The sequence below is a fragment of the Hevea brasiliensis genome, chromosome 12, assembly GCF_030052815.1.
Source record: "Hevea brasiliensis isolate MT/VB/25A 57/8 chromosome 12, ASM3005281v1, whole genome shotgun sequence".
Classification (NCBI taxonomy): domain Eukaryota; kingdom Viridiplantae; phylum Streptophyta; class Magnoliopsida; order Malpighiales; family Euphorbiaceae; genus Hevea; species Hevea brasiliensis.
This window is the reverse complement of record NC_079504.1, coordinates 88,626,257-88,642,343: the sequence shown is the minus strand read 5'-3', so window position 1 is coordinate 88,642,343 and position 16,087 is coordinate 88,626,257. Positions and strand designations below refer to the sequence as shown.

Below are 16,087 nucleotides of genomic sequence, written 5' to 3'. Positions count from 1 at the left end.
GCACAAGTTCAGGTAACAAAACTGCTAGAACTAAAAGTGACCTAAAGTTGACCAAATTTTGCACTAACGGTGCAATCTGTCCAGCTTTAGTAAATTGACCATATCTTGGTCTATACAACTCAGAATGACCTGAAAGTTTACCCCAAGTGCAATAAGACATATTTGCTTCTTTGACCAGAAGCTAAAACCAAGAGAAATAGGACTTTAAGCTAGACCAATCTAGCACACAGAAATTGAGAATTTGACATTTACATACAATGATGCTTGAAGCAATTTGGCAATGAATGCCAACTTGTAAGAATGGTAAATCGCACTATATTGGCAGCATATTGAATTACAATATGTGACATGTTGATACTAGAAACAATTTATCCATAGTACCTAAAAAGGTTAAAATATGCATTGACTTATGAATTACATAATAGTTAGTAAACTAAAAAAAAAAAATTGATGAATTAAACAATTAATTTATAATGTGCCCTAGTTTGCCTAGTTGACTAGTTTGGATAGGTTGGCATGCCAATAGGATTACGATAGTATTACGTAAATGGCTTCATGCCATACTGTGTTTTTACGGCTTATTATGCTGCACTGTGACTTTAATAACTTACGGCTATACATATTGTGTATTTATTCTTGGCTTATCGCCAGATTGACTATATGGATTTTTAGCCACACTATTTGCACACCGGGAGGCACTTTGTGACCGATGGTGTGACGGCCCGAGGTACTTGGTACCCAGTGCATGTATATCTGTTTATCCAGTATGGTCAGTATATAGGCTACATGGGCAGCTAATTTACGCACTATTAAATTCAAATAGTTAAATCTAGTCTTCTAACATACAGCACCACCAAAATTAGCAAACATTGAAATGTTAGCAAATAAAGGTAGAATTAACAATTGTAAAGAATACCGATGTCATAAATTCATTTACCTTATTTTAGTGTATATTTCTTTATATTTGGCACCACTAAGCAAAATTGCTTAGCGCATTGCTTTTGTAATGCGTAGGTATTGGAGACACAGCTGGAGAGCCCAGCAGACCTACGACCGGGTGAGACATCAGATTTGCACAGGAGTCCAGATTCATCTGCACTGCATTGCATACATGGTAGGACTTAGGATATCTTGTATTTTGTACTTTTGTTGTATTTTTGAAATTCGGCCCTGTATTTTGTAATGTTATGAAAGCTCTAAAGTTTGTAATATTTTGTACATATTAAATAACATGGAGATTTTCTAGATATATTTAAATTATTATGGACTGTATTATGAAATTGTTTAATGACTGTAAAAGTCTATTGACTTTATTGAGAAATAGAGACTGTGAAATATTTGAGATTTTGATATTATCATATTAAACTATTTTCAACAGGTTTAGAAGGACAGTTTGTCCAAAATACAAACGGCACCTTGCCAAATTTTTATTACCATTTTTGAAATACTGATTTTATTAAAGTATGAAAACAGTATCAGCATGATATGAATATTACATAAAAGACTTCTTAAAATCAAATTGAGTTCAGGAAATGAAATAATCACATACTAGGTGTTCCGACACACCATGTAGTACGCCTTGCTCGGCTATACTGTAGACGGGTGAGGGGTGTTACATTTAGTGGTATCAGAGCACGGTTTAGGCGTTTCTGGACTTAGATAGATTGCATATCATGCATTGCATTGTAAGTATTAAGATGACTCTAATGCAGATCTTTTGATATGTTATTTTGATCAGAATATGGACTCCACATCACAGAGAGCAGTCGATGAGGAAGTGGAAAGTCATGCTCCATCTATGACTGAACCAGGAGATAGGAGGGAACCTGCTCCATCAGTACCAGATGCAATAGCGCATTTCAGCAAATGGCTGAGTTCTTTAGACAAATGGTAGGAGTTATGCCACCACCACCACCTCCACATCAAAAATCTCATATGGAGAGACTCAGGAAGTTTGGAGCAGTGGATTTTCTGGGCAAAAGGGAAGATGATTCTTTCACAGCTAAAAACTGGTTGGACAGAACTGAAAGAGTCTTGAAACAACTTCATTAGACTCCATAGCAGAATTTGGAAGCTACTCTATCACTACTACAAGATGATGCATACCAGTGGTGGGATACAGTAACTAGTGAGGTGCCACCAGAATAGATAAGTTGGGATTTCTTTCTCACTGAGTTCAGAAAGAAGTATGTGGGTAGTGTATACCTGGAAGAGAAAAGAAGGGAGCTTATTACCTTACTCCAGAGACAGCTGATAGTGGCTGAATATGAAAGAGAATTTGTCAGATTGAGCCGCTATGGGCGGGAAATAGTCCCTAATGAGGCCGAGAGATGCAAGAGATTTGAGGAAGGACTCATTGATAACATTAAAGTAATAATTACTGCCTTAGGGATTACAGAGTTTGCCAAATTAGTGGAAGCTGCACTGAAGGTTGAAAAGGCTAGAATGAATGAGCAGAACAGAAGGGACAGACAATAGAAAAGAGGTCAGGGTTAGACCAGTATATCTTCTGCCCCTAGCAAGAAATTTAGAGGTTTAACTACTCAGGGTTTCAGTAGAGCACCAAGTAAGGGTTAGTCACAGAGGCCCAAATCTCAGTTTGCACTAAGGAGAGGCCAGTCCACCCCTTCAATGGCTAGCTCTCCAGGGACAGGATTTAGGGGACCAGCCCCAACAGTATCTGTTGCTTGTCCACATTGCCAAAAATGGCATAAGGGTGAATGTTGGAGGATGATAGGTGCTTGTTTACGGTGTGAATCTACAGACCACTTAGTCCAAGATTGTCCTCGCAGAACTGCTACATCCACTCAGGTATCAACTAATAGGCCTGCCCCTCCAGCTCCAAGGGGTAGAAAGCCGGGTAAGGCTGAGGCAGCCGGTACTTCACAGAAACCTGTATCAGAATCTATGGAGAGAGCAGAAGGTAGAAAACCAGCCAAAGCCTATGCTATAAGGGCATAGGATGAACAGGATGCTCCAGATGTCATCAAGGGTACGTTCCTCCTCTATAATACTTTTGTGCATACATTAGTGGATCCTGGATCTACTCATTCATATATTTGTATCAAGTTGTCCGTAGAAAAGGGAATACCAGTAGAGGAAAGTGACCAAGACATCCTGGTCACAAATCCAGTGTGGTAGTAAACAAGGTGTATAAGGGCTGTCCATTGAAGATTCAAGGGAAAGAGTTCTCAGCAGACTTAATCGAACTGCGTTTCCATGAGTTTGATGTGATTTTGGGAATGGACTAGTTATCCCATCATCATGCAATAGTAAATTGTAAATTGAAGAGAATCTCTCTGAAAACTGCTCAGAATGAAGAAATAACAGTTGTGGGTGGAAGGACAGATTTCTTATCTAATGTCATCTCAGCTACAGTTGCAAAGAGATGGTTGAGAAAAGGGTGTGGAGCCTATATGGCACATGTGGTTGACACTAGGCAGGGTAAACTTGACTTGTCTGACATACCCACAGTAAGGGATTTCTCTAAGGTTTTTCCTGAGGAATTGCCTAGTTTACCACCAGAAAGGGAAGTTGAATTTGCTATTGAGATTATGCCAGGTACAGCTCTGATTTCAATTGCTCCGTATAGGATGGCACCTGCTGAATTAAAAGAGTTAAAAATCTAGCTGCAAGAATTACTAGACAAGGGGTTCATACACCCCAGTGTGTTACCGTGGGGAGCTCCGATACTGTTTGTAAAGAAGAAAGATGGGACACTGAGGTTATGTGTTGACTACCGGTAGTTAAACAGAGTAACAGTGAAGAACAAGTATCCATTGCATAGAATTAACGATCTATTTGATTAGTTGAAGGGAGCTGGTGTGTTTTCTAAGATTGATCTCAAATCAGGGTATCATCAGCTAAGGGTTAGGGATGCAGATGTGCCTAAGACTGCATTTAGAACCCGGTATGGGCATTATGAATTCCCGGTGATGCCATTTGGGTTAACAAACGCTCTAGCAGCATTTATGGACCTTATGAATCATATCTTCCATCCATACTTAGATCGGTTCGTAGTGGTCTTCATTGATGACATCCTAGTGTATTCGAAGGATAATGCAAAACATGATGAGCATTTGAGAATTGTTCTGCAGACTCTAAAAGAGAAGAAACTGTATGCTAAATTGTCCAAGTGTGAGTTCTAGTTGAATGAGATTGCATTCCTTGGACATGTAGTATCAGCTGAAGGGATTAGCGTAGATCCTAAAAAGATTGAAGCAGTGATGGAATGGAAGCCTCCTAGAAATACAACTGAGATCAGAAGTTTCTTGGCGTTAGCTGGATATTATGGAAGATTTGTAAAGGGATTTTCCCTGATAGATGCTCCAATGACCAAATTACTACACAAGAATATGAAATTTGACTGGAATGACAAGTGCCAAGCCAGTTTTGAGAGGCTGAAGGCTATGTTAACAGAGGCACCAATGTTAACATAGCCAGTGTCGGGAAAAGACTTTGTAGTCTACAGTGATGCCTCACACAATGGGTTAGGGTGTGTACTCATGTAAGAAGGGAAAGTGGTCGCATATGCTTTCAGGCAGTTAAGGCCACATGAAAAGAATTAACCTACTCATGATTTAGAGTTAGCAGCAATTATCTTTGCATTGAAGATATGGAGGCATCACTTGTATGGAGAAAAATGCTACATATACACGGACCATAAGAGTCTGAAGTATCTGCCAACCCAGAAGGAACTTAATTTGAGACAGAGGTGATGGATTGAATTCCTGAAAGATTATGATTGTGTGATTGACTATCACTCTGGGAAGGCAAATGTAGTCGCTGATGCTTTAAGCAGAAAATCTATTGTAGCATTAAGATCTTTGAATGCCCAACTGTCCTTAACTCATGATGGAATTATTTTGGCTGAGTTACAAGTGAAGCCGAATCTATTATAATAGATACAGGGTGGGCAGAAGACAGACGAGAAATTAATGGTTGTTATGGGCAAAATCACTGAAGGGAAGGAAACTGAATATGAAGTGAAAGAAAATGGGTGCCTGTACTATAAAGAAAGAGTGTGTGTTCCAGATGATAAAGAATTGAAAGTTTGTATTCTGAAAGAAGCACATAACAGTGTGTATGCTATGTACCCAGGAAGCACAAAAATGTACCATGACTTGAAACTCCGATACTGGTGGCCAGGTATGAAGAAGGACATAGTTGACTATGTAACTAGACGCTTGACATGTCAGCAAGTCAAAGCAGAACATCAAGTTCCATCAGGTTTGTTACAGCCCATAAACATACCTGAATGGAAATGGGACCGAGTCACTGTGGACTTTGTCAGTGGTCTACCTCTCACTCTGAAGAAGCATGATGCAGCATGGGTGATTGTGGATAGGTTGACCAAATCAGCACATTTTCTCGCCAAATGAATCGACTACTCACTGGAAAAGCTAGCAGAATTGTATATCAGTGAGATAGACTACATGGAATTTCACTTTCCATTATATCTGATAGAGACCCGAGGTTTACATCTAGATTTTGGAAGAAATTACAAGAATCCTTGGGCACACAACTCCATTTTAGTACGACTTTTCATCCTCAGACGGATGGACAGTCAGAAAGAATAATCCAGGTCCTCGAGGATATGCTGAGAAGTTGTGTTATTGAGTTTGAGAGAAGTTGGGACAGATACCTTCCACTGGCAGAATTTGCATACAATAATAGCTATCAAGCTAGCATACAAATGGCACCCTATGAAGCACTGTATGGGAGAAAATGCAGAACACATGTATGTTGGACTGAATTGGGTGAAGATAAGCTAGTGAGGCCAGATCTGATAAAACAGATAGAGGAAAAGGTGAAACTGATGAAGGCCAATTTGAAAATTGCCTCAGACCAATAGAAATCTTATGCTGACTTAAGGAGAAAGGGACATTAAGTATGAAGTTGGCAAGAAGGTATTTCTCAAAGTATCACCATGGAAGAAAGTGTTGAGATTCAGGAAAAAGGGAAAATTAAGCCCTAGGTTCATTAGCCCATATGAAATTATTGAACGTGTGGGACCAGTAGCCTACAGATTAGCCATACCACCTGAGCTGGACAAGATGCATAATGTGTTCCATGTCTTGATGCTCAGAAGATACAGATCAGATCCTTCACATGTCATCTCAGCAAAAGAAATTGTGGTACAACCTGACCTGACATATGAAGAAGAACCAATTAAAATCTTGGCACGAGAGGTAAAAGAGCTCAGAAATAAGACAATTCCACTAGTGAAAATCCTATGGACACACCACAACACGGAAGAGGCAACAGTTCCCTCAGCTTTTCACATCAGGTAAATTTCAAGGACAAAATTTTTATTTAGAGGGGAAGAGTTGTAACATCCCCACTGTACGTGTTTTATACATTCTGTTGCTCCAGTGGCTAAATATCAGTCCAGGCAAGTCAGGATGTCTGGAACTACACTTCGGTGATAGTGAACAGACATATAATGATGAAATAAATAAAAAGAAAATACAAGAAAAATCAAAGAAAAATGAAAGAGAGAAAATGAAGCTAAGTTAAACGAGCCGGCACCGCAGCGATGGGTAACCGCACTGGGAAGGCCGTTGCTGACCAGAGGACCGCGGGGAACCATCAGAATTTAATTTCAGGATGTAAGTAAAGGTCTATTGAAATATAATTGACACTAGAATTATCAAAGAAAAATTAATAAATTAGTACAAAAAAAAATAAAAATTTGAGAAACAGACAAAAACAGTGTTATCTAAAAATCGGGAATATAATCCGAATTGGGGTATTTTGGTCATTTGACACCAAGAGCTGCCTTTTGACCTCAATTTCCATTAAGAATAAATGATATTACACTTTAGAAATGTCATGAAAATTTAAATTGAGATACATTATGTAAATAGTAAAGGAATGGAGCTAAATGAGCAAATAAGGAAACTTTGACTAATTAACCATTAAACTATTACTTAGTGCTCCACTAACTCCAGCCATGGGACACTTATCTAAGCCTTGGGATAGTTGAATCATCATCTTCAACCTTGCTCCATAAACCAGCCGAAACTCTCACCATGGAAACCACCATTGCCGCCCCACATGCAACCTTCATTGGTGCATGATCAAGCAACCATTTTCACTTGGTTCCTTAATTAAAGCTTGCCTACTTACCTTGTGGAAGATATTGGAAACAAGAAAAATAAGATTTGGTAAAGTTTTGATAAGCTTCAAAAGTGGTAAGTGTCCAAAACCTCTCCCTTGCTTTAGTAAACCTTGTGTTTAGGTTAAGGTGAGTATTTTGGTGAAGAGAAATGAAGAGAATAGTGAGATATGTAATTGTCCATTTTCGGCAGCCATGAATATTTGTTGTATTTGAGTTTTTCTTACCTCTAATGGATGGGAATTATGGTTGATTAACTCAAATGGAAGATGTGGCAAGTTAAAATCTAAGTATGTGTATGTAATGCTTGAATTAAGGGTTTGAAATGGAACCTTGATGCTTTAGCAAACTGCCACATTTGGCAGCCTATAATATCATGAATTTGTGTGTGAATATAAAGTTTATTAATGAAATATGATAGTGTTAAATTGTGGGCAGCATGTGCAATTGATATTAAAGTATGAGTATATTGAAGTGTATGTGTAAAATTGATATGGAGATATGTTGAATTTTGGTGGAAGTGAATGTTGAACTTAATGGTAAATTGTGTGCATTGAGCACTTGAATGTTCTACCCAAAATCGTTTGCTGGAATTGTATACAATATATATATAGAAGTGCCATTGATTGAATATTGAAGTAATGAGGAGGAGAAGGAATGTCAAATTGGAAGTGTAAGTGTCTTGTGCAGGTTGTGTATTGATGGCAGTACATAAATTAGGTCATAAGTGCCAAACTGTGAACCCAATTGGTATGAGGCCAATGGGGGGTGAAAATAGACACCAAATAGGCCAACTTTCATGTAGAAATGTTGCCAAAATTCTGCCTAGAAACAGACCTTAAAAATGATCAAATCCGGAATGGCAACCTTGCAACCCAGATTTTTGACCATATGAACAATAATCATTAGGATGACCATAACTTACTCAAAACAGGTCCAATTGACCTGAAATTTTTGCCATGGATAGCTTAGAATAGGGTACAATTCTTATGAAGACACCAAAGCCCAGAAATGACCAGAACCAAGTTAAATAGCTTGCATAAGTTCAGGTGCCAAAATTGCCAGAACTAAAAGTGACCTAAAGTTGACCAAATTTTGCACTAAAGTGCAATCTGTCCAGCTTTAGTAAATTGATCATATCTTGGTCTATACAACTCAGAATGACCTAAAATTTTGCCCCATGTGCAATAAGACATATAGCTACAATTTTGCTTCTTTGACCAGAAGCTAAAAACTAAGAGAAATAGGACTTTAAGCTAGACCAATCTAGCACACAGAAATTGAGAATTTGACATTTACATACAATGATGCTTGAAGCAATTTGGCAATGAATGCCAACTTGTAAGAATGGTAAATTGCACTATATTGACAGCATATTGAATTACAATATGTGACATCTTGATGCTAGAAACAACTTATCCATAGTACCTAAAAAGGTCAACATAAGCATTGACTTATGAATTACATAATAGTTAGTAAACTAAAAAAAATTGATGAATTAAACAATTAATTTATATTGTACCCTAGTTTGCCTAGTTAACTAGTTTGGATAGGTTGGCATTCCAATAGGATTCTGACAGCTATTCTGTAAATGGCTTCATGCCGTACTATGCTTTTACGGCTTATTATGCCGCACTGTGACTTTAATAGCCTACAGCTATACATATTGTGTATTTATTCTTGGCTTATCGCCAGATTGACTATATGGCTTTTTAGCCACACTATTTGCACACCGGGAGACACTTTGTGATCGATGGTGTGATGGCCCGAGGTACAAGGTACCCAGTGCCAGTATATCCGTTTATCTAGTCTAGTTAGTATATAGGCTACACGGGCAGTTAATTTATGCACTATTAAATTCAAATAGTTAAATCTAGTCTTCTAACATACAACACCACCAAAATTAGCAAATATTGAAATGTTAGCAAATAAAGGTAGAATCAACAATTATAAAGAATACCGATGTCATAAATTCATTTACCTTATTTTAGTGTATATTTTTTTATATTTGGCACCACTAAGCAAAATTTCTTAGCGCGTTGCTTTTGTAACGCGTAGGTATTAGAGACAAAGCTGGGGAGCCCAGCAGACCTACAACCGGGTGAGACATCAGATCTGCATAGGAGTCCAGAGTCATCTGCACTGCATTGCATACATGGTAGGACTTAGGATATCTTGTATTTTGTACTTTTATTGTATTTTTGAAATTCGGCCCTGTATTTTGTAATGTTATAAAAGCTCTAATGTTTATAATATTTTGTACATATTAAATAACATGGAGATTTTCTGGATATATTTAAATTATTATGGACTGTATTATGGAACAGTTTAATGACTGTAAAAGTCTATTGACTTTACTGAGAAATAGAGACTGTGAAATATTTGAGATTTTGATATTATCATATTAAACTGTTTTCAACAGGTTTGGAAGGACAATTTGTCCAAAATACAGACGGCACCTTGTCAAATTTTTATTACCATTTTTGAAACACTGATTTTATCAAAGTATGAAAATAGTATCAGCATGATATGAATATTACACAAAAGACTTCTTAAAATCAAATTGAGTTCAGGAAATGAAATAATCACAGACTAGGTGTTCCGGCACGCTGTGTAGCACGCCTTGCTCGGCTATACTGTAGACGGGTGAGGGGTGTTACATGAAAGTTGGCACATTTTATGCCTAGTTTCACCTCTAATTGGCCTCATACCAATTGGGGTCACACATTTAGGGTTATAGGCTCAAATGTATACTGCCCTTAACACATTCCTCAAACACCAATCAAGTACACATTCAACTTGCTCTACTTTAGTTTCCCATACCTTATTCTGAATTTGTACCATACCATATTCATTCATCACTTCACATTATAGTCAATTTGGGCAAAATACAAACATCCTCAATGTACAATTACAATCCTAATTCACAAAGTCCCAAAATCAACATAAAATACATAAATATGCCTATCAATTACATGGAATTTCATCTAAAATTTTACCACAAATTTCAATCAATCACCAATACTATAATTTACCAATTTAATTCATGAAATCACACACTCTTCTTAGTTCATAAAGGCTGCCAAAGATCACCACTTCCTTTCAAACCCCAAATCACATGCTCAATCACCACTTATACATGAAATTAGTTTATTAACATAACAAATTACTTTAATTAACACTAATTCTCATTAAATACCATCAAATTCATGTAAGAATAATTCACTTACCTTCCCTTTCTAAAGCTGCTGAATTTGCTCACATCCAATACTCAATTAATTCCTTAACCCAATTACTTCCCATAAAATCAATTCCAACTTTACCTAAGTAAAAGGAAGAAATTGAACACTTGCACATGAAATCAATTTACTAAACCATCTAATTATCACAATCAATGTCATTAGCCATCCATTATATACCAAAATAAATTAAAACCCCTTAATTTCCATGGCTGCCAAATTCATGCTTCATCAAATGCTCATCTTTTTCTCTAAATTTCTCAACAATTACACTCATCAGAATTTTAAATCAAAGATTAAGTGAGGAAGAAAGGGAAATTAGCACTAACCTCAACTTGAGCTTGATCAAACTTCACCAATCTTACTTCAAATTACCATCAAATGCTTCCTTGTGATGTGAGGATTAAAGTTAATGAAATGAGCCTTAGGTTTTGAGTTGAAATTGGTGGAGTTATAAGAGCTTTCAAGATTTGGCCATGGAAGAACTTGAGAAAGCAATTTGGCAAAGTAAAAAAAATGAGGAAGAAAGTGAATTTGCATGTTGTCCACTTGGTTTTATATGTCCACTAATCCCACTTAGTGTAGCACTAACTTAGTTTAATATAGTTTAATTATTAATTTCCAATTATCTCAATTTTCCTTAATTTTCCTTAATTTCATTTTATTTTTAATCTCATTTTTCATTCAATTTTCAAAATGTAATACCACTTATTTTTCATGGAAATTTAGGTCAAAAGTCAACTCTAGGTGTCGATTGACCAAAATGCCCCTCTTCGGGTTGTATTTCGAATTTTTCGATACTACCGATTTAATCCTTGTCCCGCCGATTTCTTAAATTTTCGTTTTTCATTTATACTGACTTACTAATTTTCTTTGACATTTCCAATGTCAATTATACCTCAGTACTCCTTTAATTATGTCCCAAAAATTATTTTCTAGGGTTCCCCACGGTCCAGGGCTAGTCCACGGTCCTCGCCGTAACTTCCCAGTGCGGTCACCCATCGCTATGTTTCCAGCTCATTTAACCTAATTGCATTTTATCTCTTTTATTTTCTCTTAGTTTTTCTTGTATTTTTTTTACCTTGTATTCTATCATTTTATGTCTCCTCACTATCACCAAAATGTAGTTCCAAACATTCTGACAGTCTCTGGCTGTCCCCATTCAAGCTGTCTGCCCAGACAACCTTAGTCATCAGAACAGTAGTACGTACAAACTACACATAGTGAGGATGTTACAAGTTTTCATGTTTGGATGCGGTTATGGTCGAACTAAAATGGTGGATGATGCTAGTGATCGCCCGTGAAGACTATGAGCTACAACTCTCTAACCTCAGCCCCGGGATTAGTATAATCTAGACCCTTAGTCTCTTAACCTTAGTGATCTCACTAACTTATTCTTTGTGCAGGTATGGCGGGAGGCGAGACTGCAAAGAAAAGCTGTAAGCAAAAGAGGGAGCTTGCCCGAAAAGTACGAGAGATGAAAGAAGTTGTTGCTGCCCAAACACTAAGATGGGACTTGGCCGAGTAGCCAACCTCGAAGGTAGAGGTCATTCCTTCTTCACCTTGACAGGCCGAACCTCTACCTCCTCCAGTCTAATACAATTTCTACCCTTAGTTGCTGATTCCACTAAGAAGAAAGACCAAAGGACCGTCTTCAAAACAAGCCAAGAAACTCCCTTAAACCTTCAATCCTTCACCTTGAAGATGGAGAACTGAAAATATAATTCCCAAGAAAGACAGCCAAGAACAAGACCAATTCACCTATGCTGATGAACAACCTTGAACATATAATAAAACTTAACAAATCATGGCAAGAATTTGCTAAGAAAAATAGAGAGAGTTCTAAGAAGAACTTTAAAGCAAAGCTCTAGCAATTTTGCTCAAAAAATTACCATATGAATTCTATCCCCAAAATGAAACAAAAGAAGGCAGAAATATGGGTTGGTGTATTCTGCCAAGACATTTCAACAACCATGGGACATGTGTAAGTCTTGGTTAATACACCAATCTCTCTTAAAAATAGATACAAAGTTCAAACATTAATAGGAAGGTCAGATTTGGTAGGCTACAAATGAGAGACAATATGAAAAGAGATGTTTTGTCTTGAAGCTAAAAGTAGTAACTTTGCTTTTCCTATAAATAGTTGAAGCATGGCTGGAGCTCTTGGACAAAGTTATGGCTTCCAATCTTTGCAAAATGGACAAAATCATCTTCAAAAGGTTAGTGGAGATGGGCTGCCAATTGTGCTACCACCTAGGCACTCCACTGGATGCCACATTGGATGCCAACTAGGATGGACTTGCTGACGTGGCTGCCACATGTATGCCACCTTGGACGGATGCCACTTGGTCTTTTGGCTCCTCAAATATGCAAAGGAATGTACAGCAAGGTTGGCTTCCCTCTTCCAAGTCCAAACCGAATACTTGCAGGAGGTTGGACTTGGTGATGTGCTTATGCACCAAGCCTTGAAGCTTCTTAGCCATTGCTTTAGTTATTGGCCCTTGGTGTGGAATTGGTGCAACCAGTTCCTCATCTTCCTCTCCCTCTTCAAAAGAATTCGTCCTCGAATTGTCATCATCTGCATAGAAAGGAGCAAGATCAGTCACATTAAATGTAGCACTTACACCATACTCAGCTGGAAGGTTTATCTTGTATGCATTGTCATTAATTCTCTCTAGCACTTCAAAAGGTCCATCACTCCTAGGCTGAAGTTTTGATTTCCTTTGTGTAGGAAACCTCTCCTTCCTTAAGTGAACCCATACAAGATCACAAGGTTGGAACACCATCTTCTTTCTCCCCTTGTTAGCTTGGGCTGCCCTCCTCTCATTGACTTTCTCCATTTGTTGCTTTGCTTTTTGATGCATTTGTTTCACCATTTCAGCTTTCCTTTTGCCATCCAAACTAGCAAGCTCATTAGTAGGCAAAGGCAACAAATCTAAAGGAGTTAGTGGGTTAAAACCATATACAAGTTCAAAGGGTGAATAACTAGTAGATGAATGCATAGACCTGTTGTATGCAAATTCTATGAATGGTAAGCACTCCTCCCAAGCCTTCAAGTTTTGTTTAATCATTGCACGTAGAAGAGTGCCCACGGTCCTATTGACAACTTCTGTTTGCCCATCCGTTTGTGGATGGCAAGTGGTAGAGAAACAAAGTTTGGTTCCTAATTTTCCCCACAAGACTTTCCAAAAATGGCTTAGAAATCTCACATCCCTATCACTAACAATTGTTCTAGGAATGCCATGCAATCTAACTATCTCCCTAAAGAACAAAGAAGCAATGTAAGATGCATGGTCAGTCTTGTGACATGGTATGAAATGAGCCATCTTGGAAAAATGATCAATAACAATAAAAATACTATCATGTCCTTTCTTTGTCCTAGGTAAACCCAAAATGAAATCCATGGATAAATCTACCCAAGGTTCACTAGGAACACTCAATGGCATGTATAGACCATGCGGCCTTACTTTGGACTTTGCCTTCATGCAAGTCACACATCTAGCACACACTCTCTCTACATCCCTCTTCATGTGTGGCTAATAAAAATGTTTAAAATTTCTAAGGTCTTTGCAACCCCAAAATGTCCCATTAAACTACCAGCATGTGATTCTTTAACAAGCAACTCTCTAATTGAGCATTTAGGCACACATAATTTATTTTTCCTAAACAAGAAACCATTATGCCTATAGAATCTATCATATGCAGCATGTTCACAAAAGGCAAACACTTTCCCAAAGTCATCATCATTAGCATACATTTCTTTCACATGTTTGAAGCCTAAAAGTCTAGCGTCAAGCATGGAAAGTAAAGTGTACCTCCTTGAAAGTGCATCAGCCACCACATTCTCTTTACCTTGCTTGTATTGAATCACATATGGGAAACCTTCAATGAATTCACTCCACTTGGCATGGCGCTTGTTGAGCTTGTTCTGCCCCTTTAAGTACTTGAGTGACTCATGGTCACTATGAATGACAAACTCCTTCGGCCACAAGTAGTGTTGCCAAGTCTCAAGTGCACACACTAGAGCATACATCTCTTTGTCATAAGTGGAGTAGTTCAATGTAGCCCCACTTAGCTTCTCACTGAAGTAGGCAATCGGTCTCCTTTCCTACTTCAAAACAGCTCCAATACCCACTCCAGAGGCATCACATTCAATCTCAAAAGTTTTAGAAAAATCAGGTAAAGCAAGTAAAGGTGCAGAACATAATTTCTCCTTAAGTGAATTAAATGCATGCTCTTGTTCTTCCCCCCACTTGAATCCCACATTCTTTTTTACAACTTCATTCAAGGGTGCGGCTATGGTACTAAAGTCCTTTACAAATCTCCTATAAAAACTAGCTAACCCATGGAAGCTCCTCACATCACTCATGGACTTAGGTGTAGGCCACTTTCTAATGGCTCTTAGCTTGTCCTCATCAACCTCAATTCTCTTGCCACTGACCACAAATCCTAAGAAAATAACTTTGTCCATACAGAAAGTGCATTTCTTAAAATTGGCATACAAGTGCTCTTTTCTCAACACCTCAAAGACTTGTCTCAAGTGCAGCAAATGATCATGCATATTTTGGCTATATACTAGGATATCATCAAAGTACACTACAATAAATTTTCCTAGGAAAGCACGCAACACATGGTTCATAAGCCTCATAAATGTACTAGGTGCATTGGTTAAGCCAAATGGCATGACTAACCATTCATATAGTCCATATTGAGTCTTAAAGGCAGTTTTCCATTCATCTCCTAATTTCATGCGAATTTGGTGATAACCACTCTTTAAGTCAATTTTAGAAAATATGCATGCACCATGCAACTCATCAAGCATATCATCAAGTCTAGGTATGGGATGTCTATACTTTACAGCGATTTTGTTGATTGCTCTACAATCCACACACATGCGGATGGTCCCATCTTTCTTAGGCACTAAAAGAACAGGTATGACACATGGGCTCATGCTCTCCTTAACATGGCCCTTTGCTAGAAGCTCCTCCACTTGTCTTTGAAGTTCCTTAGCCTCTTCTAGATTGGTTCTATAGGCTGGCTTATTTGGGATTACAGCTCCAGTAACAAAATCTATTTAGTGCTCTATGCCTCTAATGGGTGGTAGCCCATTAGGTATTTCTTCAGGAAGACATCCTCAAACTCCTGCAATAAGGGCAAAGCACAACTAGGAATGGATGGCCCAAGGTTAGAAACATTGGTGTAAGCTCCCTTACAAATTAGCAAAGCCATTGGCATACTAGAAAAATATGCAGTCCTCACATCTTTGGCTTTTGCTAGCAAACTGACTTTATTCTCTCCACTCTTCTCACAACTCTCCTTTTGCCCCGAGCCCTTTCTTTTTGGTTTCACTCTTTTTGAATTTTCTCTCTTCTCTTTCTCTCCCTCATTTTTCCCTCTTACTTTTTCCTCTCTTTCTTTTCTTTCTTTCTCTTTTTGCACTCTTAGCTTGGCCTCTCTTTGTTGTTGCTCATTCATGGTCTGTTTTATCCTTAATTGATCTTCAAAAGCTTGTACGGGTGATAATGCTGCTAAAGTAACCTTTCGTCCATCATGATCAAAGAAGTACCTATTCCTAAATCCGTCATGCACTACCTTCCTATCATATTGCCATGGTCTCCCTAGCAAAATATGTCAAGCATGCATTGGCACCACATCACACAACACCTCATCCTTATACCTTCTAATAGAAAAAGCCAACATCACTTGCTTGTTCACCTTAATTTCCCCA

General features: G+C 38.0%; 1 protein-coding gene across 1 annotated transcript; it reads right to left on the bottom strand.

Moving 5' to 3' along the window:
• Positions 1 to 14,467: 14,467 nt before the first annotated feature.
• LOC110670072 (uncharacterized mitochondrial protein AtMg00860-like) lies at positions 14,468 to 14,920 on the bottom strand. Its single transcript, XM_021832013.2, has one exon. It carries the CDS (start codon positions 14,918 to 14,920, stop codon positions 14,468 to 14,470), a length of 453 nt encoding a protein of 150 aa, XP_021687705.2.
• Positions 14,921 to 16,087: the final 1,167 nt, after the last annotated feature.